General features: G+C 57.7%; 3 protein-coding genes across 13 annotated transcripts in view; 1 reads left to right on the top strand and 2 right to left on the bottom strand.

Annotated features, from left to right (window-relative positions):
- Positions 1-12311, bottom strand: part of TADA2B (transcriptional adaptor 2B) — a 35672-nt gene extending 23361 nt beyond the window's left edge. For both annotated transcript variants that reach the window (XR_007151547.1, XM_047855834.1), the window contains exon 1: positions 12001-12311. Coding sequence is in view for 1 of the 2 variants with exons in the window: in XM_047855834.1 (XP_047711790.1) it covers positions 12001-12270 (270 nt within the window). In the remaining variant the exon portion in view is untranslated. The remainder of the gene's footprint in view (positions 1-12000) is intronic.
- A 517-nt stretch (positions 12312-12828) lies between these two features.
- Positions 12829-15566, top strand: CCDC96 (coiled-coil domain containing 96). Its single transcript, XM_047856404.1, has one exon. It carries the CDS (start codon positions 12857-12859, stop codon positions 14606-14608), a length of 1752 nt encoding a protein of 583 aa, XP_047712360.1. The 5' UTR covers positions 12829-12856; the 3' UTR covers positions 14609-15566.
- Positions 15567-20543: 4977 nt separating this feature from the next.
- TBC1D14 (TBC1 domain family member 14) overlaps positions 20544-25232 on the bottom strand; it is a 112336-nt gene continuing 107647 nt past the window's right edge. For all 10 annotated transcript variants that reach the window (XM_047857075.1, XM_047857072.1, XM_047857073.1 and 7 more), the window contains one exon: positions 20544-23178. In XM_047857075.1, the coding sequence (XP_047713031.1) occupies positions 23113-23178 (66 nt within the window). In that variant the 3' untranslated portion in view covers positions 20544-23112. The remainder of the gene's footprint in view (positions 23179-25232) is intronic.

Below are 25232 nucleotides of genomic sequence, written 5' to 3'. Positions count from 1 at the left end.
AACTGGAATCCAAGAAAGCAGCCAACCCACTGGGGCTGACTGGTGACAAATGGGGCGCTGTGGGAGGGCCACGCTCCCACCCCACATCCGGCCCGCACCTCAGGCACAAGGGGCACTCTTCCCACTGGGTACCAAGTGCCCAGCGCAGGGCTCCACAGCCCGGGAACAGGGGCGATGCTGGGGCCTAATGGCAGAGGCCTCTTGCCAAGAAAGGGAAAATTAAAGCAAAACCAGATTCTGGTCTTAAGGAGATGGACTGTGGACATGATTAACTTCTCTAAAACATTATCATTTGCATCAAATCTGTTCATTATATTTCCCAGGAAGCATCTGGCTCCCCCCCCACCCAAAAAACAAACCAAGTCACAATCATCCCCAGCATCTGCTGCCCCTGTGTGACCCATGCTGGTCACTTCCCATCTCTGGGCCTCGGGTTCTTACCAGTAAGGGAGATAGGGGTCAGCCCCTCGCCTCCACAGGTGCTGCGGGCACCGTGGACAGAGCACGGGCAGAGGCTTCCGGTGCAGGAGCCGGCTCTGCGAGAGTGAGGGGGTGGCCAGCACAGGCCGGTGGGTGTCCTTCTAGCCCGGCGAGCCGTGCCGGAAGAACACCGTCCCCGACACCATCCCTTTCGGGAAGATCTGGAGGGCGGAAATGCCCACGTGTGCCCAGCCTGAGCCCCCAGTGGCCTGGCCGGGCAGCCCGAGGCATGGCCCAGCCTCGCCCGTCGGCGCCCCCACCCCTCACCGCAGTGGCCGCGGCCCCCACCAATTCAGAGTCGGGTGTCCGGGGAGCCTCCTGGGGGAGGGACTGGGGTGCCCCTTCACCGGAGGCTCGGAGGGGCCGGGCTGCAAATCCGGGCTCGCGCGGTTACGAAGTCGGGCCCAGGCCTCGGCTCCCTCCCTGGCCGGGTGAGGACACCTGTAGAGAGAGCGGCTGCGAGCGTGCAGAAGCCGAGCCGCCCTCCCAGAGAACGTCTGCTCACCCCGAACCTCGGCAATCTGCCTTTCAAAAACCACTGGATGCTCAGAGCACCACATCCAGGATGAAATTTAAATCCTGAAAAACAGAAGGGTTCTGAGGAGTCACATCGAATCATATCTGACCAAACCAAGGTATTTTTATTTATTTGTTTAGAGGTTCTTCCGATCACCTTTGACACTCTGGGAACGAGAGCAGAGAACAGAAACCGCAGGGAAGCCTCGGAGCACTGGGTCGGAGCAGGGACACACGGGACCGCCCTCGCCCAGCAACGGTTCCCTCACACACGCAAGGCAAGTGCAAACGCATCACGGGAGCGTGTGTACACGCTGCTGCTTTTGTGCAAAGGAGTTGGAAGACAAGATGCTATTTGCTGGGGCTACATCAGGACACGACAGGACACTCGGCCACCTGGGGCAGCAGGGCTGAGCTGGGAAGGAGCCACTCCACCATACACCTGTTTACAGCTTAACTGTTTTCAGCTGTATGAACACACTGTCCAATTTTAAATTGTAAGGAGCAATCCCCCAATGGGAGGAAGTGTCAGAAGAGTGACTCTGTCCCACTCTGCGCATGGCTGTGGGCCCAGGACCTGGCACCACAGCACAGCAGCCAAACCCGAATTACAGCTGAACAAAATACCAGCCAGCACTCCCCGAACGTGTCACAGTCACAAGAGACAGAGGAAGAACCATCCGGACTGGAGGAGACACGTCAGCGAGACATCACTGGGGGCTCCTGGGTGGGCCCCTGGCCGGTCCACGGTGAGAGAACGGTTCTGCATCGATGCAAACGTCCTGCTTTCTGGAACTACACCGTACGCATGCAAGATGCTAACATTTTGGGAGGTTTATGGGACGGATGTATATGGGAACTTTGTGTACTATTTTTTCACTTCTCTGAATGAATCTAAAATAAAAGTTATTTAATTTAAAACATAAAGTTAAGGGGCACCTGGGTGGCTTGGTTAACGAAGCATCTAACTCTTGATTTCGGCTCAGGTCACGATCTCACGGTTCATGGGACCGAGCTCCGAGTCGGGCTCTGCGCTGACAGTGCAGGGTCTCCTTGGGATCCTTTCTCCCTCTCTGCCCCTCCCCCGCTGCACATGTGCTCTCTCTCAAAATAAATAACTTTTTTTTTTTAAAGTAAATTCTGCCTCCTAATTCCCTGTTAAAGAATTCTAAGATTTACATCCAAATGTTAAAAAAAGAAAACAGTACTTAAGAGAGGACTCTACCGTTACATGAACAGCGCCCCCCCCCCGCCACGGACAGATGCAGTGTTGCTCTACATTCACAGGCAGGTGACAACAGCAATGTCACGCTCTACAAACATGCACCCTCCTAGGGACACATGGATGCAGGCTGACCAGTGACTGCGGCTCGGAACACGAGGTGTCTCCTGCTTCACGCCCACAGCCTGGGCTCCCCACCTGGCCAGGCAGGTCAGCCAGCTGTGCCGACGCTCCGGACATCTGGCCCCTCTTCGCGTGACAGAGGGGGGTTCGGACTCTCACATGGACCCAGGTTATGAGTATTTACGAAGCCACAAATTATAGAGGGGCCAGCGTCTTGTCACCAGGGGCCCAGGACCCCCCCGACTGATCAACCTTATCCGTTGCCCAATGACAGCTAAAAGACCTGCCGGGAATGATGCTGGCCATCGGCTACCACTGGAAGAGAATCGCCCCCGGGGGCCGCTACCTTAGTTTAATGATCATTGACGAAGGCCCAGGAAAACACACAAAACCTGAATTTTCAAAGACTTTGAAATAGAGAGTAAGATGACAATGGAACAGTCTAAACGAGAGTGAAGACACAGCTTTGGCTCTAACAAGAATCCACAGAGGACAGACAGGTTCCGTGGAGCTGAATTACAGTACGGAATATATTTTAAAAGAGGATTAAACACGGCAAGAGACACAGCACCCCACCTTCTCCTGGCATCCTGCCCGCCACCCCCTCAATGTTTAATCTTCATGTGTCAGCAGTCACGCAAGACCTGCCTCCCTCTCGTGAGGGACAAAGTGTCCTGTCACCTCACTACAGCGCCACAGGTGACAGCAGCAGAGCGGTGCCAGGGCAGTTCTTTCCCTCACGTGTTCAAGACCAAAGTTTCTGCTTAATATAGATGATGGACAGATGGACAGGCAGACACGCAGGTGGATGGGCAGGCAGAAGCAACAAAGTGGGTTTGGGGGAACAGATCTGGACAGGCAAGTTCAACTCAAGTTCAACTCAATGAAACCACATAAATGTACCCTGCAGCTGGTGCTCTCCAACACAAGGAGCATGTGGGTCAGCACCCCACAGTCTATAGTAACACAATCCCAGTTTGGTTTCTTTATGTTAACTAAAAACAAAGACACCACTTTTGGAAAAAGATAAGGAGAGAGAGGTCCGCTACTTCCTTAAAGTCCTTTGAAAAATCAAGGAAAACACGCCTCCAGGACACTGACTGGGGCTCTAAAGTCTACTCTCCAAGGTCACTGGACTCCCACTAGGACGCCTCCCCTCCAGGACAGGAAGTAAGCACCCCAGTGAGTCATGACTCCACTGGGTTCTCTGGGCGGTCTGGTCTCCTTCCGGCCCTTTCATGGCTCACTGGAGCTAGCCTCCAGCACCTGAGCAGGGACAGGAAGGAGAGAACAGTCCAGAGAAACCGTGGGCGATGTGTGTGGGCCGGCTCCTGCCAGCGGAGCCGCTCAGGGTCTCTCTCCTCTGTTCTGTGGCCTGCACACACCTGCAGCCGCCCAAACACTTCCTCAGCTAGGCCTGTCTGCCAGGCACATCCCCCAGACAGAAGCAAACCCAGCGGGGTCACTCCTGCCTGACAAACCTTTAGAGGCTCCTATCAGCCTCCTATCAGTGAGTCCACTGCCTCTCAGACTGCACTGGCCTGTGATCAAGGGGAAAATTTTTAAAAATTTTTTTAATGTTTATTTATTTATTTTTGAGAGAGAGACAGAGCATGAGCAGGGGAGGAGCAGAGAGAGAGGGAGACAGAATCCGAAACAGGCTCCAAGCTGCCAGCACAGAGCCCGAAGGGGAAAATTTTAAGACACAGGGACAAGGGGTGTTTGGGTGGCTCAGTCAGTTAAGTGATTTTGGTTCAGGTCGTGATCTCACAGTCGTGAGATGGAGCCCCATATGGGGCTCTGTGCTGGGCATGAGCCTGCTTGGGATTCTCTCTCTCCCTCTCTCTCTGCCCCTCCCCCACTTGTGTCCTCTCTCTCAAAATAATAAACTTTAAAATAAATAAAATTAATAAAATTAAAGGGGTGCCTGGGTGGCTCAGTCAGTTAAGCGTCTGACTTTGGCTCAGGTCATGATCTTGCTGGTTCATGGGTTCAAGCCCTGCGTCGGGTTCTGCGCAGACAGCTCGGAGCCTGGAGCCAGCTTCGGATTCTGGGTCTCCCTCTCTCTCTGCCCCTCCCCCACTCACACTCTGTCTCTTTTTTTTTTTTTTAATTTTTTTTTCAACGTTTTTTATTTATTTTTGGGACAGAGAGAGACAGAGCATGAACAGGGGAGGGGCAGAGAGAGAGGGAGACACAGAATCAGAAACAGGCTCCAGGCTCCGAGCCATCAGCCCAGAGCCCGACGCGGGGCTCGAACTCACGGACCGCGAGATCGTGACCTGGCTGCAGTCGGACGCTTAACCGACTGCGCCACCCAGGTGCCCCACACTCTGTCTCTTAAAAATAAACATTAAAAAAAATATTTTTAGGTAATAAAATTAAATAAAACAGAGAGATGATGTAAGAGTCTCCCATAAAGCTAAACGTTTCCACTTAAAGGACAGCCCTTCATTGCCAGATTACGTTGTTCTTATTGGGCAGTACTAAGATAATCTTTTTTTTTGCAAAATGGTAACAGATTATTAATTGGACCTTTTCCTTTCTTAAATATCCTCACCCGGCAAACTTGAAGTTAGCAACTCAGCCTTCGGAACTTTTTTTTCTTTCAACATAACTAGTCCACCAAGTCTGGGGGTCTGGGCAGCACGAATCTGTCAGGTCGGCCGGAAGACGCATGTGCTTCCAAAGGGCCTCTCAGATACGCGCTCGCCCCAGTCAGACCCCACAGGCCACAGGTGCCCTGGGACCCCTGCTGGGAAAGCCCTTTCTCGGTGCCGCCAGGCGTGGCTTCCAGTGCTGGCTCCACCCTCACTGACTGAGCACTTGGACAAATGACTTACGCTCCCAGTGCCTCCTCCGTTTCCTCATCTGAATTAGGGAAGCACCACCACCACCTGCGTCGTGCTGCTGGGGGGAGCAGGTGACGCACGGCCCTAGCCGGGGCTGGCTGTTGTCGCTCAGGGGCTGGCTGTTGTCGCTCACGCAGCTTGTTCTCGCCTCACACCCAGGTCCCCTCCTCCAGGGAGCCCGCGGTAACCCCCCGAGCTAGGTGTGGGTTCTGGCTGGGCCGCTCGTGGATTGTGATCCTCACCCTCCCAACTTCTGCTTCCTCATCTGTCGTCCCTCCTCTCACAGGGTTTTGTTAGGATAAAGTAAACCATCGTCACAATGAACAGGTGTGTGCGTCTGCACGGGTCACCTGGATGCGTCCCCCGTCAGCCCCACTGCACAGACGAGCAGCTCAAACCTCGGCTGCAGCTCCCCCCGGGGCTTCCGGAGCTGGCAGTCTCGCTCCAGAGCACACGTCCCTGTCACCACTGTCATCTGGGGCATCTGGCGGGGCAATGACACAGTGCGCACCACCGGGAGAGCTGTGCAGTCAAATGCCTCCCGATCCTTTAAAAAGGCAGAGCGGGGCCAGACCGCGGGGCTTCCGCGCTCCTAGAACGACACCATCTCCAGCTCAGCGCCCCCCCCCACCCCGCAATGTCTGGGGTAAGTGCCCTCTTCGTGTACAGGCCGGCTCTGCTACCTGTAGCTTCCCAGAGCACCTCCCCGGGCAGGAGCCCTGCTACCCCCCCCCCCCCCCCCCCCCGCCATCAGGGCACCCCCCTCCTCAACCAGCAGCACCTGCCCTGGAGGCACCAGGCAGAGGCCAGGGCTGGCTTGCCTCCCCAAGTGCTCGGGAGCCAGACTCAGAGGCGGAGCTTCCTTCTTCTTCAAGGCAAGAAGCTTCAAAGAGACAGAAGCAGCCAGAAGGCCCAGCACACGAACCCAGGGGGCCCTGGACCGCCCTGCAAGCAGAGACCCCAGGAGCAGCTGGGGACAGCAGAAGGGAGAAGAGGCCTGCACAGGGCCAGCGAAGAACAGAGAGCTGAGGGATGTCTGTGTCCTAACGGGCAAGGAGGACCGCTCTGGCTCCGGCCCCGAGGAAAAGGGGGGACGAGACCCAGAGCCCCGTGGCCGGCCTCCCGCTCTCCTGCCTGGCAGCTCGCTCAGCCAAGTCTGTGAGCCCAGCACAGTGGGACACGGTCCCTCCCGAGCTGTGGGATGTGCGCCCGCCGGGCCCAGTGTCGCCTGACCGGTCACCGGCCTAACACCCGGGCCTCGTCTCCCAGCTGCATCCCACCCGGTCCGGCCTCCAGTCACCCGCAGAGGTTAGAGAAGAGCCACCCGCCTCTCAGGGGCTGGGAGGACGGGGCACCCGCTGCTCGGCCACCAAGCCCGGGCCGTCCCCGTGCAGCCCCCGCCTCCCCCGCAGACACACTGGTGGTCGGTGCCACCTCCCACATCAGAGGCCGACGACTAACACCGGCTTGTCGTCGGTCCTTACAGGTCACCAGCTCTTCCAGGGACCCCATTTCCCTTGGCCCCTGAATCCGCTTACGTGGGAACGGTCTGCAATCCTCGGTTCCAGGTTCCCCAGCCTCCTCTCTTAAATTCAGAGAACTCACACAGCTGTGACTGGCCCTCGAGGGGACGAGAACCTTTCGGGTCAAATACACCTGTGAGAGCCTCACCAAGTGTGTCACAGCACGACGGGGCCTCAAAACAGGAAATAGGTGACCCAGTCATTCCACTGCGAGGCGTTTACCCGAAAGAAGGGCAGGCGCGGACTCCGACACGTGTGCCACCCGTGCCCACCGCGGCCAACTCCCAACAAACAGCACAGGTGGGAGCAGCCCGGGCATCCGTGCCGGACGGACGGTCGGATGGACAGTGGGACGGACGCACAGCAGAATGTTACTCGGCCTTAAACAGGAAGGACTTTGAGACACGCTACGTGAATGAACCTTGAGGGTGTTAACCTAAGTGAAATAAACTAGTCACAAAAAGCCAAATGGTGGGGAATTCCTCTTATGTGAGGTCCCAAGAGGAGCCAAATTCCCAGATGGAAGGCAGGAGGTGGGCGCCCGGGGCTGGGGGCGGGGCAAGCAGGGCGCTGTTGTGTAAACAGGTACAGTTTCTGTCTGGGACGATGAGAAAGTTCTGGAGGTGGTTGGTGGGGATGGCTGTCCGACAGTGTGACCGTAACTAATGTCACTGAATGGGACACTTAAAAATGGCTAAAACCGAGGCGCCTGGTGGCTCAGTTAAGTGTCCGACTTCATCTCAGGTCATGATCTCGCGGTTCGTGAGTTCATGGCCCCGCATCGGGCTCCGTGCTGACAGCTCAGAGCCTGGAGCCTGCTTAGGATTCTGTGTCTCTCTCTTTGTCTCTCTGCCCCTCCCCCGCTCGCACTCTGTCTCTCTGTTCTCAAAAATGAATACATGTTAAAAAAAACACGTTTTTTTAATGGCTAAAACAGAGGCGCCTGGTGGGCTCCGTCAGTACAGCGTGTGACTCCGGATCCCGGGGTCGTGAGCACAAGCCCCACACTGGGTGTAGAGCTTACTTTAAAAAAATGGTTGGGGTGCCGGGGTGGCTCAGTCGGTTAAGCATCCGACTTCGGCACAGGTCATGACCTCGCGGTCCGTGGGTTCCAGCCCCGCGTCAGGCTCTGTGCTGACAGCTCGGAGCCTGGAGCCTGTTTCAGATTCTGTGTCTCCCTCTTTCTCTGACCCTCCCCTGTTCATGCTCTCTGTCTCAAAAATAAATAAATGCTAAAAAAAAATTTTTTTAAATGGTTAAAATGATAAATGTTATTTGTATTTTACCACAATAAAAAAAAAAAGGGGGTCTTACTCTCTCTACATCAAAGGTGCTTAAGGGTAGGGTCCCCGAACCAGCCCCAGCACCACCAGCATCGCCCATGAAGTTGGTAGAAATGTGAATTCTCACACCAGACCCCAAGGCCCCAGACCTATGGCTCTAAACCCAGAAGCAAGGCAGGAGGGGGCCAGGTTTGTGTTTTAACACGCGTCCCCCCACCCCCACCCCTGCCCAGGGTGTTCTGAGTCACACTGCAGTTTGAAAGCCACTGCCCTGCATAAACCTCTTACTTCTGGCTGGCTTCTCCAGCTGGGCTCTTCCCTCCCCCTCCCTCCCCTTGATGGCAATTAAGAACCCCACGGTCAGGATGCTCCTGGGATGGGCCTACCCGTTCTAACCAACACGCAGAAGGGCCTTCCGCCTTGGTGAGAAGGTGAACGTTCCCACGGTTCCCAAACATGGCTGCGTGGACCGCATTGAACTCCATGGGGGTCTTTCTATAAACACGTATTTCCAGACCCTTACGGATGCCAATTCAGAAGGTCTGGGGCGGGGGGGGGGGGGGGGGGGGGGGGGCTGGGAATCTGGGACTCCTCAGGGAACTCTGCATGCACTCAGGAAACCAGAGACAGATGGTTCTGGGCATGGAGTCAGAGGACCTGGGTCAAATTCCGGCTCTGCCATGTTCCTTCACCCACAGCGGTTTCCAGCAAGATCTGTATCTCTCAGCTCTGAACATGAGCAGCACCCACCACAAAACCAGCTGCTTCCAGGCTCTCGACACCCTTGTGATGTGACTCCGGCTCACTGTCCACCTGTCAACCCTTCCCTGGTGTCCTATTCACAGGCATCTCCCCACCCTCCTCAAAGACACGGGCACACAGTGTCAGAGCGCAGCTACACAGTTCGTCCGCAAACCCTCCCGGGCTCACCGTGAGCGTCCCTCAGCCACACCGTCCCTGTGAGTCTGGGCTTCAGCCCTCGGGCAAATGGGAGCAAACAGCGCCTGAATTCACCCCCCTCCCCCCCGCCAGGAATCCCACACAGAGCAATGCCATCTGGAGGTAACAGGTCACATGTGACATCTGAACAATTAGAGCGAACAGGCTCACCTTCCTCTACATCACTGCCAGGGATTCGTGTGCCGCCTCCCTCCACACGGCACCCCAGCCGTGAACCCTGCACTCCCCTGGTCCCCTGGCCATCTCCCCGCTGCCCGTTCCATACACTGAGCTCCCACTGAACCAGGTCAAGACTCTGCCTCTCTGAAAAGCCCTTCCAGGCCGGCCACACCTTTAGCTGCACCAGTAAGCTCCCAGCCTCTGACCCACAGTATTTAATGCTCTTACACGAGAGGTTAAGGCCCACACTTCGGAATCAGCCAGGCCCGCACCCGAGCCCTGACTCTACGGGTGACAAAAGCCAAAGCATCCTGGACAAGTACTTTAAATTCTCCAAGTCGCTGTTCCTCGCCTGTAAACTAAAAACCCACTCCCGGAGCTGTTGTGAAAAGCACGTGACGGGGTACGTGTGCCAAGAGCCTCACTCAGAACGGGCACATGCTCAATACGGCACACGTGGGACACATCGCTTATGTGCACGTACCTGGACGTGTGCTCGGAAGGAAACCCCACGACGCGGAACTGCAGAAGAGCCTCAGATGAAGCACCATGAAGTCTAGCGGGTAGAGCAGGTGGCCCGAAAGAGCACAGCTAGAGAGACACGAGAGCCCGCAGTCTGGCAGCCCTCCAGGCGTGGTCAGCAGGCGGAATCTCTGGCCTCCCCCTGAACCCACCGCGGGTTCGGCAGGGAGAAGCCCCCTCGGCACCCAGGCCCGAGCCCCTCCTCCTCCGGCTTTGTCTCTTCTAAGAGCTGAGACTGCTGGCTGCTTTGAGGAGGAATCCACAGTCCAACAAGCTCCCCAGGTGATTCCTGTGCACGTTCGTTTCAAGAGTAGCGCTTTGGAGAGGGCCCCCTTCCAGCCCCACGCTCCCCCCAAAATACTACAGACAGTTTAGTCCTCATGTGTTCCCCCACGGTGCTGCAGGGAAGGCAGCGTGGACCGGGGAGCAGGGCAGCTGGGAGTACGGACTCTGACGTGTAGCTATTCAGTTCAAAACGCGCTGCCCAGGGCTGCTGGGAAGATTTCACGGGAAACAAACTGCTCAGCACACTGCCCGGCACTCGGCAAAGCGCTGGGGCCACCTTAGCTATTTTTGGCAACGACTGCAGAGAGAAGTGCGGTGAGAACGGAGAGGGAAGCCTCTCCGAGGCTCTGCTGTGGAAGCAGAAAGGCCAGTGGCGAGCCGTGATCGGGAGGAAGAGCACTCTAAGCCGAAGAGGGAAAAAGTGATCAAAGGGGTAGCAGCTGAGGTCTCCGGAGGCCATGAGATTGACTCTAGGTAGACCTGGAAGCCGCCGAACGCCGACGTGTTGGGACATGTCCGCAAAGATCACTCTGCTCATGGCGCACAGAATGGGCTGGAGGGCACAAGACTGAAGCAGGAAGACCAGCTAAGGAGGCCCCAGAGGTGGTCAAGGCAAGAGAGAAACACCAGCCTGGACTAAGGTTGTGAGCAGTGGTTAGGTTCTGGAAATACGCTGGAGATACAGCTGCTGCCCAACTGGGCCTGGAAGAAGGACCCGAGGACAGAGGGCTCTGAGTCTGCAGTCTGCGAAACTCAGTGAGGTGGGGGCAGGTCTGGGTCACGTAGGGTCAAGATGTCAGAGCGATGAGCAGGGAGGACGCCCGGTAACGGCTCACCATCGAAGGCTGGAACTTAGGGAAGAGGCCCTGGCTCGAACGACTGAAGGCCGCCGGAAGCCAGAGACGAGGCCTTTCTTTCCTGCAGAGTCCTTCAGCACTGCGCAGTGCGCTCAGAGCAGACGCTCAACGCACATCAACGCATTCCAAGACAAAATGAGGCTTTCAGAGGATGGCCATCGCCATGCTGGCGCTTAGGTGAGGATCCGTGGAGCGGCGCGTGTCTGGGAGTTGAGAGAAGAGGAAGGATTCCCAGGCTGCAGAAGGGGTATTAGTCCCTGGAGGCTGGCTCACTTCATGGAAAGGAAAGCAGGCCAGGTTTGGGAACGAGGGGAGAAGGGTGGAAAAGTCTTCCACAGGGAGCCCAGAGGAGGGGAGTATTGCCAGAGAAGCAGCAGCAAGATGAAATACCGGTTCGGGGAAGGAAGGGGGGGCCTCGTGTGGAAGGGTCTGGAAAGATTAAGGAGCTGGGGTCGTGGCTCCTCTCCCCACTTCTCATCGCGCCTGCAGGTGGACGCGGATGAAAGCTGCCTGGCCCCAAGGGGGAGAGCTCCTCAGAGACTGTCCAGAGAAGAGCAGCCCCTCTCCCCCCACCCCCCAGGGGCCTAGCACACTACCCCGCTGGCCTACACGAGCCCCGATCTCGCCTTGGCCTCTCAGCTCGGCCTCCACACCCCACTCCCGGCCCAAGCTCCTTTGTTCGGAACTCACCCAGCACTCGTCCTAGGGTGTCCCGGGCCTGGTGGGGCCCCGGGGAGCCACGAGTCCCTGCCGGGGGACACAGGGCACACGCCCCGACAACCGCACAAAGCCAGCGGGGCCGTGTACAGAGCAAGTGCACGGACGCCTGAGAAGGCGGAGGGCGGGCGTGAAGCCTGTCTGGCCGCCTCCACCACCACCACCACCACCACCACCACCACCACCACCACCACCACCACCACCGTTCCCTGGGGCAGAACCGAGTCCTTCGCCAGTCTGCGCTCCTACTGTCCTGTCAAGTCCGCCGACCTGTCCCCGACCGGCAACTCGACTCGGGTCAGGCGCGGGTCTTGCCCACAGGGTCTGGCTTCGGCCAACACCTATGGAAGTACTCCTGAGCTCAGGAAAGCCACGGTCCGAACCCCCACCTTGCTACTTCCTGGCTGTGTGCCCTTGGGCAGGTTGCTTCACCTCTCTGCGCCCGCCTCCCCGCCGGCGCGGGCACGGAGCGAGCAGGTGCGCGTCGTGCCGGCCGCTCACCCAGTTTCCGAAGCCGAACTGCTCGATGGCATCCAGCAGCAGCTGCTCCTCGCGGCTGGTCCAGCCGCCCTCGGCCTCGGGCCCCCACAGCGTGAAGCGCCCGCCGTCCACCAGCTGATAGCCGTGGTAGCGGCGGTGGTGGCCGATCTCGGCGCCGGCAGAGAAGCACTCGGGGCACAGCTCGATGTCCTGGCACTCGGTGCAGCGGAAGCGCAGCGGGCTCACCTCGGCCAGGCAGTACACGCAGTACTTCTTACCGAGCTCCGCCATCTTCCCCCGCCCGCCGCCCGCCGCCGTCAGCGCGCCGCCGCCCGCGCCCGCCGCCGCGCTCGAGCAACCGCCGCCCGCGCCCGCCGCCACCGCGCCGCCCCGCCCAGGCGCCGCCGGAGCCGGCCAGCCGGGCCGCGTCCCGCCTCAGCACGCAGGCGCCCTCGCGCCCGGCCCGGCCGCCGCCGCCGCCGCCTCCGCCGCCGCCGCCGCCGCCGCCGGCTGCACCGCGCAGGCGCCCCGCGCGCGCCACCTCGCGGGGGCCCGGCACGCCGCGCTGCGCCTGCGCGCCGCTCGCGCCGGCCGCCCGCTCCCCGCGGTGCCTCCAGGCCGCCCCGCCCCAGGCCCGGCGCCGGGAAATGGGCGGGAAGGCCGCGCGGCGCGAGCCTGCACCCCCTTCCAATCAAGGCCGCCCGTCGTCCGTCCGCGGCCTCCCATTGGCTCGCTGTCTCCGGAGGCGGGGAGAGGGGGGCCGGGCATCTGCCTCACTCTTGGCCAATCGCCGGGCCCACCGCGCGCGCCCCTGGTTGCCCCTGGAAACCCAACAGCCGGCGTCCGGGATCGGTAGTGCCTGCGGAGCTGGAGAAGGATGGACGGCCTCTCCGAGCACCCTGGGGACCCCGAGGCGGAAGACGGAGATGTGGCGAGCCTGTCCTCGAAGCTGTCCGGGGTCAAGGCCATCTCAGGCCTCCAGTCCCCGGCCGAACCGCCGGAGCCGGAGCCGGAGTCGCAACCGGAGCAGGGGACCGTAGAGGCTTCGGCAGGAGGCGCCGCCGAGGATGAGCCCGCCGAGCCCGCCGAGCCCCGGGAAGGGCCGGCGGCCACCGAGGCTGGGGGCGAGGCGGAGCCCGGAGAGCCGGAGTGGCCGGCCGAGCTCGAGCCCGAGCCGGAACCCGAGCCCCCGGAGCCGGCTGAGGCCGGGCCTGAGGAGACAGCCCAGCCGGGGCCTGAAGACGGGCTCGCGGAACCGGAGGAGCAGGCGGAGGCAGAGACGGAGGAGGAGGGGGACAGGGAAGTGGACGAGGAGGAGGAGGAGGAGGAGGAGGAGGAGGAGGAGGAGGAGAAGGAAAGAGAGAAGGTGGCGGCAGCGGCGGTCCAGCGCAGGAGGAAGGAAGCCCCGTCTCAGGTCTCTCTGCCTCTGTCCACCACCGGCCGGGAAGAGGCTGTGTCAGCTCGGGAGGCCGAGGGGGAGGAGAGGCAGGGGGCGGAGAGCGAGGAAATGGAGGAGCTGGGCCTGCTCAGACGCCCGCGGAGAAGCCAGGTAAAGCTGAAAGATGAGGAGAGCCTCGACGATGAGGACGGTGAATGGACCGAAGAGGTGCAGAGGCTGCAGGAGCAGCAGCTGCGCGCTGAGCTCCTGCAACAGTACCAGTCGCTGGTGGCGGAGCGCGGCCAGTACCAGCGCTACAACATTTACCTGCAGCACAAGATCTCCGAGGCGCTGCGCAAGAAGAAGGGCCCGGATGCAGCCCAGGTGCCCGACAAGGGCACGGAGCCCGAGGCCCCGGGGAAAGAGCAAGCGTACCTGCGCTATCTGGCCATGCTGGAGGAGCTGAGGAAGCAGCGGGCAGACGACCTGGACTGGTATCACCAGGAGCTGGAGCAGCTGAAGCGGGAGGGCACGGAGGAGCTCGCCAGGGTGGAGAAGGAATGGCGAGCCTTCCAGGCGCTCAAGAAGCAGGTGATGGTGCAGGCCATGGGCGGCTCCTGGATGAGGGGCGGTCGCCAGGCCGCCCTGCGGCAGGTGGAGCAGATCCAGGCGCTGGAGGATAAGAAGGAGAAGGAGATGAGCGCCGTGAGGCTAGAGAACGTGCAGCTGAAACAGAGCTTGGTGCATCTCGAGACCCGGATGAGGGCCCAGGAGGACCTGACGGAGGGTCTGCTCCTCATCGACTTTGAACAGCTCAAGATTGAGAACCAGACCGTCAATGAAAAAGTCGAGGAGCGAAATGAGGAACTTTTAAAACTGCGCAACAAGGTGACCCGCAACGTGCAAATCGTAACCCACGTGAAGGAAAAGCTACACTTCGTGGATTTACAAAACGCATGCAAGAAGTCACAGCTTTTGGAGATTGAGGCTCAGGTTGCCCTAAGGAGGGACATCTTGACCAAGACTAAGAAAGCCCGGGACGGCCTGAGGATTGACAACATCAAGTTGAACCAGAAGTGTGGGCTTCTGGGCAAGGAGCCGCTCCTTTGCGACCTGGAAGAGCAAGTGGACAAGGCAAAACTGCTCAGGCAGCGTCTGGAATCCCTGAAGCGCCATCACGCCAGGCTCATTATGTCCTGCAGAGGCGTGAAGCAGAAGATGCGGGAAGCCAAAGCCTTTCTCCCATCTTAACACACACACGATGACGCGAAGGGCCGGCAGAGCGCCCTCCATCGCAGCGACTCTCCCCCCCTCGTGAAATCCGATTCTCCGCTCGTGGCCATCTTTAAAAGGCCTACAATATTGGGAACGGGGCTGTATTTTGTATCGACCTCATCATTTTTCAGCTTCCAAGTCCGTCCTGAGAGCAAAATTGGGTTAACAGTCGGTTTTACATGGCGTTAACTAAAATAGGCCCGGAGAAACACACACCAGGGATGGCTCGATGTCCCGAACGTCTCGCAAGAAGCTGTCTTTTAAAAAGCCTTTCCTTACCTGAGAAATTCCCTAATCTCAATGCCCCAATCCCGAGGAAAATGGTTCCTCCTCCGCGTGTGGGAGGGTCTGACAAATAGGCAGGGGACCGAGAAATTTCCTGTGCACGCCAATTATTAAACCCCCTTGGAATTTTTAAAATATGTAGTCCTGAACATTTAAAATACGTAGTATATTCTCAATTCAAAGCTCCCTGATTTCTTTGGATGAATCTAAAACTGTGGTGTGTGTAGGCAGCACTAGCGACTGGGTAACAAGACTGGGTAAGAAACAAGACGCACGAAACAGGAGAAATGATACATAGGAAAAGGAGCTGTGGTTTTGTCCTCTTTCCTTTTGCCACGAGAGGGGGCTCAGTCTGCTTGACCGTTCCCGTTTGTTTCTGGCTCAACGATGGTCTTCAATTCTAGTGAAATGTTTTCTTGGATCCTCTAAAGAAACACATTTGTCTATACAAAAACATGCACTTTTATTTTCCAGTGAAGACAAAACGATGATTGTATTGCGTTTGGCCAGGTGCACAATATAGGGAATAGTGACCACCAACTGTCCATGAGCCTTTTGTTTCCAGCAAGATAGTTGTGGATCTTGGGCCCTCACTATGCACATGATTTCACTCTGTTTCCACTCTTGAAATGTCTATCATTCCTTGTGTTAATGTAAGAAATGCCTGATAGGTCTGCCTCTTTTTTAATTTTTTTTTTATTTAAAAAAAATTTTTTTTTTCAACGTTTATTTATTTTTGGGACAGAGAGAGACAGAGCATGAACGGGGGAGGGGCATAGAGAGAGGGAGACACAGAATCGGAAACAGGCTCCAGGCTCTGAGCCATCAGCCCAGAGCCTGACGCGGGGCTCGAACTCACGGACCGCGAGATCATGACCCGGCTGCAGTCGGACGCGTAACCGACTGCGCCACCCAGGCGCCCCAATGCTTGCTCATTTTTTAAGAGACAGAAACAGAGTGTGAGCGGGGGAGGGACAGAGAGAGAGGGAGACACGGAATCCGAAGCGGGCTCCAGGCTCCCAGCTGTCAGCACAGAGCCCGATGCGGGGCTCAAACCCACGAACCGTGAGATCATGACCTGAGCCGAAGTCGGACGCTCAACCGACCGAGTCACCCAGGCGCCTCTCTGCCTAATTGTAAATTGAATTTGGAGCCGTGCAGATGTGAGATCAGAAGTGTTCTCCCATCCGCAAACTTAAGTAGGTCCTAGGAGGAGTGACCTGTTTGATGCTGAACACCTTGACACAATGGTAAAAGGCCTGCTCTAGGCAGATGACTCGGTGGGTCGTGGGTACTTCACAATTATTTTACCTTTGGGTGATGCGATCTGATCTTGCGTTCCCTTTCAAGCCAATGAAGGTTGGTGAAAATTCCTTTTCTAACTTCTACAGCTTAAATACACTCCTTTACAGGATCAGGCTTACCAGACCTGGGGGAGTAAAAAGCATTCACTTCCTGCTTCCACCCTCCTTCTCCCCTACGGTTGTTTTCTCCCCTCTGCCCGGTTCCTCAAGGCCAAAGAGAAGGTGTAACTCACCAGCAAATGGAACTTCATCTTCCGCGTGCCTCAGGCTAAAAGCAGCACAGGCCACTGGGTTCTTCTGTGGTTGGGAAGGCTTCAAAGTGCAACTGGCAACAGGCACCTGCCTTCCCCCAAGCAAGCAGCTTTCGTTGCAAGAGTGCGTACCCCTTGGGTTCGCTAGGGGGGAAATGGGTATTTTCAGCTGACTCTGACCCACTGGCAGTTAGCCAGGCTGAACCAAGCACTCCTGAACCAGCCCTGAACCAGGCTCTCGTGAGCACAGAGAGAGAGACTGATGAGGTTGGTACTGCTTTAAGCTGCAAAGTTACCGGCGTTCTCTCCAATTACATTATCTCATGCCGGAGATGTTACAATTAATTAGAAGACCAATAATGTGTTGATCACTTCCTAGCGAGGGTCCTTCTAATTAGATTACGGGAGAGCTCTTAATCGTGAAATAGCCACGCATTCACACGTGGTTTCTTTCGACTGCCTCAGAGGAGGGAATGCCACCCCCCCCCCCCCCCCCCCGTCTTCCTGATGTGCCCTCTGTGCCCCACGGCCGCCTGTGTTTAGCCCCATCCCAGCCTCTGACCCACTGCTTTATGACCGTCTGCTTAGTTCTCTGGACCCCAGTGAGACAGAGGCCCTCAGGGTAAGTAGACGGTGGTCCTCCCCAGTAGTCAATACAAAGCCTAACACATAATCAGTGCTCCATAATTTGCCGGGTTAATACATCAACATCATGCCATTCTCCTCTTCTGAAAATAAGTTACTTGAATGCCTATTGTATGTCAGGAACTGCTAAGTGCTCTATCAGGTTCTAAAATGATCACAGAAAGAGGATGTCTCCAGAAGTAGGAGCAGTGAGAATGACAGGGTCTTGGAAGGACACCACTCCAGAGACTGAGTCCATTCTGGCAGGGACCACTTCCGAAGAGCCTCCCTTCCTCTAGAAGATTCGGGGGGTGGGGGGGGGGGGGGCGGGGCTGGACTAGAAATCTCTAAAATCAAAGGCTAGAGATTTTGTCACCTTGTCAAAAATTCGGGCCTGCAAAATGCAGGCACAGAAAAATCTGAGATGTTATGTGAAACTTCTTTTTAAATTGGTCCGAGTCGGGGCGCCCGGGTGGCGCAGTCGGTTAAGCGTCCGACTTCAGCCAGGTCACGATCTCGCGGTCCGTGAGTTCGAGCCCCGCGTCAGGCTCTGGGCTGGCTGATGGTTCAGAGCCTGGAGCCTGTTTCCGATTCTGTGTCTCCCTCTCTCTCTGCCCCTCCCCCGTTCATGCTCTGTCTCTCTCTGTCCCCAAAATAAATAAAAAACATTGAAAAAAAAAAAACTTTAAAATAAATTGGTCTGAGTCGAGGGGCACCTGGCTGACTCAGCTGGTTAAGCGTCCAACTCGTGATTTCGGCTCAGCTCATGATCTCACTGTTTGTGAGTTCGAGCCCCATGTCAGGTTCTGTGCTGACAGCACAGAGCCTGCTTGGGATTCTCTCTCCTGCTCTCTGACCCTCCCCTACTCTCTGTCTCTCAAATATTAAAAAAAATAAATGGGTCTGAGTCGGAAGTGTCCCAGGCCACTTTTGTCTGTGTGTGGCCCCAGGGTCAGGAGGGAATCAGGCAGTACCTACATGGAGCCCAAGGCATCTGAAAAGGAATTAGTAGGTGAAAGTCATTTTTGGAGACTTACCCATTTCAGATTATAAAATTACCTAAGTGGACAAACGCTTTCTTTCTTTGTAAGTTGGTCTGAGCCATAATTTAGATTTTTGCCCCTGGTCGGGGATGCCTGTCTGATAGGATAAAGTCACTCAAAATTAATGCACCCCACTTTGGCACTTCCGTTTTCAACTTGGAAGACAGTCTTCGTGAGGACAAACTGTACAAGCAATATGGTCGGGAAGGACTCCGGGTTGGGGGGACCCGCCTCTGAGCGGCCGGCGGGAGCAGGGGCCACACAGGCTGGGCACCGCTCGGGCCCACACCTCCTGCTTGCCAGGCATGCTCCTGTCGTAACCACAGTCTGAACAGGCACAGGTTTGAATGAATCCATTTCCACCCGCCCCAGCTTTCTCCCTGATGCAGGCTTCGAATATTTCACCCAAACGATGCCACAATGAGCACAGAGATGCATCGAGGAGGAAGACCGTGTCGCACCCGCAAATGAGGGCTTTGGCATCAGGCTGAGCTGGATTCTGGTCTCTTCTGTGACCTGGGACAAACACTCGACGTTTCTAAACCTCCGCGTGCTCCCTGGTACGATGGGGTAAACGTAAGAAAAAGTCAAGCGTATGAAAAAAGTGTCTTTCCTAGGTGGTGAAATTGTGATTTTTATTTTTTGTGTGCTTTGGGCCATTTCCAAATTGCATTTAACATGCATCCGATAATTAGAGGGAAGACACTGATTTTTACAATTCGGAAGTTCACCAAGAGTTCAGACACTGAAAGTCTGTGTGTCAAGAGCACGAATCTAGCTCTCTATGGTGACGCGTTTCTTTTGATGACACAAGTAATTCAGCATCTTTTTTAATCCTCACGAGCCAGGGGATGGAAGCTGGTACCCTTTTTAAAAGAGAAATGAGGCTGACACAGTTTAAATACTTCTGCTGGCGTGGCCGTGCCCGGTGGAGCACCCCCTCCTGGCGCCAGCCGGCTGCGGGCGCGGTGGTGCTCACGGAGGAGCCCGAGCTGCCTTGAGCCAGCCAGCGCTCCAGGCCTCGCGGAAATACCCGGGGACTTGCGGTCACGGCGAGCCGCTGGGTGGGCGGCTGGGTGCTGTGGCGTCTCCCACGGCCCCATCTGAGGACTCGCCTTGGCTCTAAGGCCTCCCTCTGCTGGCCAGCGGCTCCCCTCAAGGTCCAGCGGGGACCCCTCCCTGTGCTGCTGAGTATCTCATTCCCTCTCTGGGCCTTCGCGGCAGGTGCACGTTGGTGTTTGAACTGTCCGCCCCCAGTGTCCACAACCTCCATCCCCAAGGCTCGTACGTCCCCAAGGTCCTCCCGGAGCTGGCTGGCATGGCTGCCTCCTTCCCGGCAGGCTGGGCCTTACACCCAGGAGGCATTCGGGTGAGTGAATCCAGGCCTCGCCCCGCACCCCGCACTTGGGGAGTTGAGGTCAGGGCCAGAGGAGGAAGGCCTGTGCCCTGGGGAGGGGGCCGGCAAGGGCTCAGGAGCCACAGGGCCGGAGTCTGAACCCCAGGCCCGTCCAAGCAGACCAGCTCTCGGCATCGCACCCGCGGAAAGGGGACGCTGACAGGGCTGCTGTGGAGAGAAATGGGGCCTGGGGTGGGTGAAGCGGTGCAGTGAGCCCCAGGACACGACTGCCGTCCACTGTGGCCACCCTCGCGGCCACGGTCCCTCAGAGCCTGTGCCAAGTGGAGAAAAGAGAACTGTGGGACGGGACCCCCTCGTGACGACAGATGGGAGCCTTGTGCTGGGGGCCAAAGATGGCGAACGCCGTGACAGTGAGCTGCGCGGTCCCTGGGGAAGGTCAGCGGGGAGGCCAGTCCTGGGGCGGAGGGTGCGGAGGTCCCCAGGGCGCGGACACCGGAGGGGCGGCAAAGTCCGCCTGGGGACAAGGAAGGCAGGAGCCCCAAGGGCCGCCTACTTTCTGGCCAGGACTCGACAGGCTCCTTCCCGGGCCTCCAGCCCTTGGTTCCAACCACCCGGCGCCCCACCGACGGACGTGAGCACACGCGTGACCTCTCGGACACTTACGTTCTCAGCCACGGACAGGGACGGAGGTGCACAGCAGCCCGGGAGGAGCCCACGGTCACTTGGAGGGTGGCGGTGGTGCCGGACCGCGACACCAGCACTCCGAGCAGGCTCCAGGGTGAGTGTGCACCAGCTGCTGGGTCGGGCGCAGAGGTGTGAGCAGCGAGCCTGGCGGCACGCGGCACCAGGCCACGGGGGTGGGCAAGTCTGAGGTTCCCCTTCAGCTTGGGGTGGGGGCACACGCAACTCCCAAATCCCTTGACCAAATTAACTCCTTCACTGAACTGGGCCTCGGTGGATCTTCAACCAGCACGACGCTCCAAGTCAGGTGTTGCCACACTTTAAGGTGGGAACTTCAATTTTAAACCAAGCGACAGTGAACACAAGTAACAATTTTACATGACTTTTATTTAATAAAACCACATATTTACAGTTCAAAAAGTCCTAATTTGATAGACTTTACTAAATAAAATTAAAGGTTAACTGTACAGGCAATTAAAACATGATATGTAGCAAGTATTATCAGGGATTTTTCTATCAGCAAACTATTTAAAAGAGTCAAAAACTGAGCAGTTAAAAAGTACCATTTAAAGTGAACAATGTTTCTAGGTGAGCTTTCAGGGACCGGTGGGGACGCAGCTTTTGACCCTAAAGTGCCAGACGCGCCAAGGTCCCGAGCCTGCAGTCCTGGAAATCGCGGGCACAGGAAGGGGAAAATGCAGACTTCCAAAGGGGCGTGGCATGTCTACTTGTTTCCAGTTTTCCTCAACGGTAGCGTCCAACAGAGATGCCCGGCCGGGTGCCCTCTGCAGCCCTCTGCGGAAAGGGGCCACGGGACCCTGCGTGGGGACTCAGGACCCCCGGCCTGTGAGGGGGACACATCAAACCGCAAGACCTCACGTGGTCCCTGAACAGGTCACGAAAACCTCTCCCGAGCTAAAGATTCGCTAAGGACTCCCGGTCGGCATGGGATCCCGTTTAAAAACTTAATGCATCAGTAGTGACGTAAATCGAAAGAGATTTAACGTCCAACTGTTGGGACAAAAAAGGGTTAAGGGCTGGGTTCTGAATGCACGTGACGTCCCACAAACGCGTTCCGCGGCAGTGGCACAAATGCCCCTGTGGCGTCGCTTCCTGTCCCGATTTAGGAACATCTTTATGTACAGTAAGAAAATATATACATCTTTCCGGACAGAACGCCCACATCACGGAACGCAAGTCAGCACGTGTGGGAGGAACGGCCGGGCCGGGCGAGGGGCCGGCTCAGTGTGGGTTACATTCAGCATCGCGGTGTCCGGGGACGGCTGCGTCTGGAAGCGCGAGACCTCGGTGAAGACGGGACGCCCCCCTCCCCGCCCCCAGAGGTCGGGAGAGTCAGCACTTGAAGGCTGAGGCAGAAAGTGTATCCAAGATGATCTACGACCTCCTGGGAGAACTCGGTTAAGCAGACACGGGCCGAAGGCAGTTCGAGAAAACAGGACACACGGAAGAGGGCTGGGGTGAAGGGCACGAACAGGGCCCCGGCTCCGCAACTGGCCGTCGCACCTGCGCGTGTCGGCAGCGGACGCGGCGGGCACGGAAAACCCGTAAGGGCGAGGTCACGGTCGGGCCCCGGCCCCCTGCCGGCCGGTCTCCTTGCCGCATGCCTGCTCTCGGGGCCGAGGGCGGACGTGCAGCTGAGGGGGCGGCGGAGGGCCGGGCGCAACCGACGGTGCCCTCGCCCCGTCCACGGGCACTCGCACAGCCCGGCTGGCACACGGGAGCCGGCTTCCACACAGCTGCCCGTCCTTTGGGCTAGTCCGTGTGAAACCGCTCGTGTCTTTGAGTTTGGATAAACAAGGCTCTTACAACAAAAATTCGTAAAAGTCAGTCAAGGGAAAGTCAGAACAGGAAAGCTGCCGGCTGATGAACTCGGGGGAAACCAGCTAACGTGGGGAGAGGCGCACAGGACAAACACCGAGAGCCCCGAGTGGCCTGTCGTCCGTACCACTGGAAGTGTGCGGCCTGCTCATCGGCCCTCACCTCGGTCTACCTTGAAGCCGAGTACGTGAGGAGGGAACATCTGGTACCAGGACCGGTCCTGCCGTTCAGGTGACAACAGAAAGAGCAGCAGCCCGTGACAGCAAGGGAGCAGGCTCCCGGCCCCCCCCCCCCACCCGCAAGCCGCCTGGCGTCCGCAGATGGGAGGCGTGGGGGTCCTCCCGGGCTCTTTCCGCCAGGTCTCGGGCCGTCTGTGTGAGCAGCTCTTCTGCTCAGGAGCTGGAGGGCGCAGCAATCTCGGAGAGCACGGGGGCCCCGGAACCTCAGCGTGCATGGGACTCGTGCTGGGATTCTGTCAAGGCCACGATGGAGAAACGCCAACCCAGAGGTCACGTCGAATCCCAGGGAGCCCTCGGGCACTCGTGCGTGACCGCCCTGGGACAGCCCATTCTCCTTTCCCACAAGCTTGGGTAGGTGGGCTGTGAAAACATCACCTCCAGCTCTGGACAGGTCGTCCCGGGAACGGAATCGACAACCCCTTCCCTACTCACGTACGTAAATGAGCCAATCACCTCTCCGAGGCCTCCCCGGGAGGATTTCTCACACACCTTGGCTAAGGAAGACTGTAACGTACTTTTCATTAGCTGACATAAAAGCATGACAATTTAATTAACTTTCGCTGAAATAAGGTGGGGGAGGGGGGGATTAGCCACTGCCTTAGGTTTAAACCATGCAGAGTATGCAGTGTTGGCCCTGGTCAACACTGGCTCCTCTTTCCACCGAGCTTCTTAAGGCTAAGCCTTGGTGTAGTTCTTTGAAAGTTGTTTGTTTTGTTTAAGGCCAACTCCAGTGTTAGGATCACACGTGAAAACAGCCCGTTCTCGTCCGCGGTCAGCGCGTGCGTGCGTGCGTCCGAAGCCACGCGAGGTGCCACCTGGAGGTCTGCTCGGTGCCGAGCGCGGGTCCGCCTGTCCCCTCAGTGTCTGAGCGACGGGCTGCCTTTCTCCACGTCCCGGCTGTCCTTCTGCAGCGCGGTCAGTACCTGGAAGCACAGGGGACGCCCGTGGGTGATGTGCAAGGACACTGGACACAGGTGTGGCGACGGGACGCACGGCCTCCTAGCAGGGGCCTCTGCCTCCCCACGTCCGCCGCTGCCCTGGTCCGCCTTCAACACCCGCAGCCAGGGCCCTCTTCCCGGCGTGAGAATCCAACCGTGCCGCCTCCGGCTAACGTCCTACAACCATGTCCCAGCAGCCACGGTACCAATGTCCACACGGGGCTACAGGGTTCTCCTCCCACATCCGGCTCCAGCCCCTGGGCTCACCACCCCCAAGCCAGGCCACCCGCTCCAGCACGCCAACGAGCACCCCCGGACCGTTAGCGCGGACGCTCCCTGCCCGCCTCTCCACTTCAGCAGCAAACCGTGCTAACAGACCCGGGCTCTTCTGGGGCCCTCCCGAGCTTCCCCAAAGGGACTGGGCTCCCAACTCTGCGCTCTCTCGGCTGTTGGTTAACACCTTCGTTTTTAAAGACACTACATTCCACCGCGACGGCTTAACACAGCAGTGGCAACAGCACGGGCTCCCTAAGTCGGCGCAGCTCGCGCACAGCGACTGTTAGCACACAAGCAGCCCCGCAGTCAGGCACCTGAACGACGCGCGCTCACGACATCGGCTGTTCAAGCAGCACACACGTCCCAACCTGGATCTGCCTGATTCCAGAACCAAGCGCTCATCTCCTGAGGCCAGGCCCTGTGTGACTTCAACTGAATCACAGATTACATGGGGTAGAGCAGAAACATCTTCTGTAGGTTTCCAATAAATCGCACGGAAAGACTAACGGTAGATAAAGGTCCCCCTGTCCAGCTCTGCCTCCTTGGGACTGCCAAGCAGACGCGGACGTCTACTGGTTTTGGAAAGCTCGCCAGGGTCTTAACCCGAAGCACAGCATTTGGGAGAATGTATACAGACCACAACTCCTGTGGGACTTAGAACGGTACAAACTCGATGCCCACGTGCACCCCCAGCATCAGGCCAACGACTATCACGATCCCATTATTAGAAAACGTCCTACTGTTCACGAGCCTCTGACCTAGCTTTAACCAAACATTTTTACCTTGTCCTGAAACACAAGAAGCGACACAGAAGACCTGGGTTTCCTCCTTCCCTGCGTGTGTGTGTGTGTGTGTGTGTGTGTGTGTGTGTGCGCGCCTGTCGGCGGGGGGGACACATGGGGATGTGTGGGCTGGGTACCAGTGACAAGCAAAGGAAGGTCGGCAGACCCATGACTGCACGTATAGACAGGAAGCACAGTCCCACGAGCTGCACGAAGGCTGCCAGGAAAGGCCTCGGGTCACTGCCGCGACTTCAGGGAACCACCGTGAGCAGGTGCGTCAGGAAGACCGCAGCACACCCTCCCGCGCAGGGCACACGGCCCAGGCAGTGCCCCCCTTCAAACTCTCAACCATTGTGAACCTGGGGCCCCGTGTCTTCATTTCGCACCGTCCGCTTATTTCTTAACCAGAGGAAGGCTCTCTCTCTGCCTGTCACCAGATCCCTGTTAAGCGGACCGCCAGTCCTACTCACTCACGAGCCGAGCGTATTCTGTCCCACTTTTACTGAGGCGTACTTCCTTACCGCGTCATCTGTCCGGTGAGAGCGTACCGCTCGCTCAGTGGCGTGTAGCGTGTCCATCCACGCGTGCGACACTACCGCGGTCCGCTTTGGAGCGTCTTCACCGCCTCAAGAAGGACCCTGCGAACTCCCGTCCCCGCTACCCTGCCCGATCTCGCCCACTGCCTGGGGAACCACTCACCTGCCCTGGACTTGCCTACGAGCGGAATCATAGGGCACGTGGCCTTCAGCGTCTGTCTGGCTTTCTCACACACAACACACGGTTTTCAAGGCTCACCCACGTATGCAGCAAGGCAGCACGTATGCAGCGTTTCAGACATGCAAAGCCCATCACCCTCAGCACAAAACAGGGCCTCTCCCCGCCCCCAGTTAAGACCAGGGGAGCACCTCATGGTATTGCCCAAGGTCCCGTCACAACAGCCGTGCTTCTCCCCAAAAGAGCCAGACGGGAAGGGAGTCTGCC

This window comes from Prionailurus viverrinus, chromosome B1 (genome assembly GCF_022837055.1).
Source record: "Prionailurus viverrinus isolate Anna chromosome B1, UM_Priviv_1.0, whole genome shotgun sequence".
Taxonomy (NCBI): Eukaryota; Metazoa; Chordata; class Mammalia; order Carnivora; family Felidae; genus Prionailurus; species Prionailurus viverrinus.
Note: the sequence above shows the minus strand (reverse complement) of the source record. Positions and strands in the feature narration are given on the sequence as shown.

What these genes read in the sequence shown, in the direction of transcription:
- CCDC96 (XM_047856404.1), top strand. Translation starts at nt 12,857, where the DNA reads ATGGACGGCCTCTCCGAGCACCCTGGGGACCCCGAGGCGGAAGACGGA.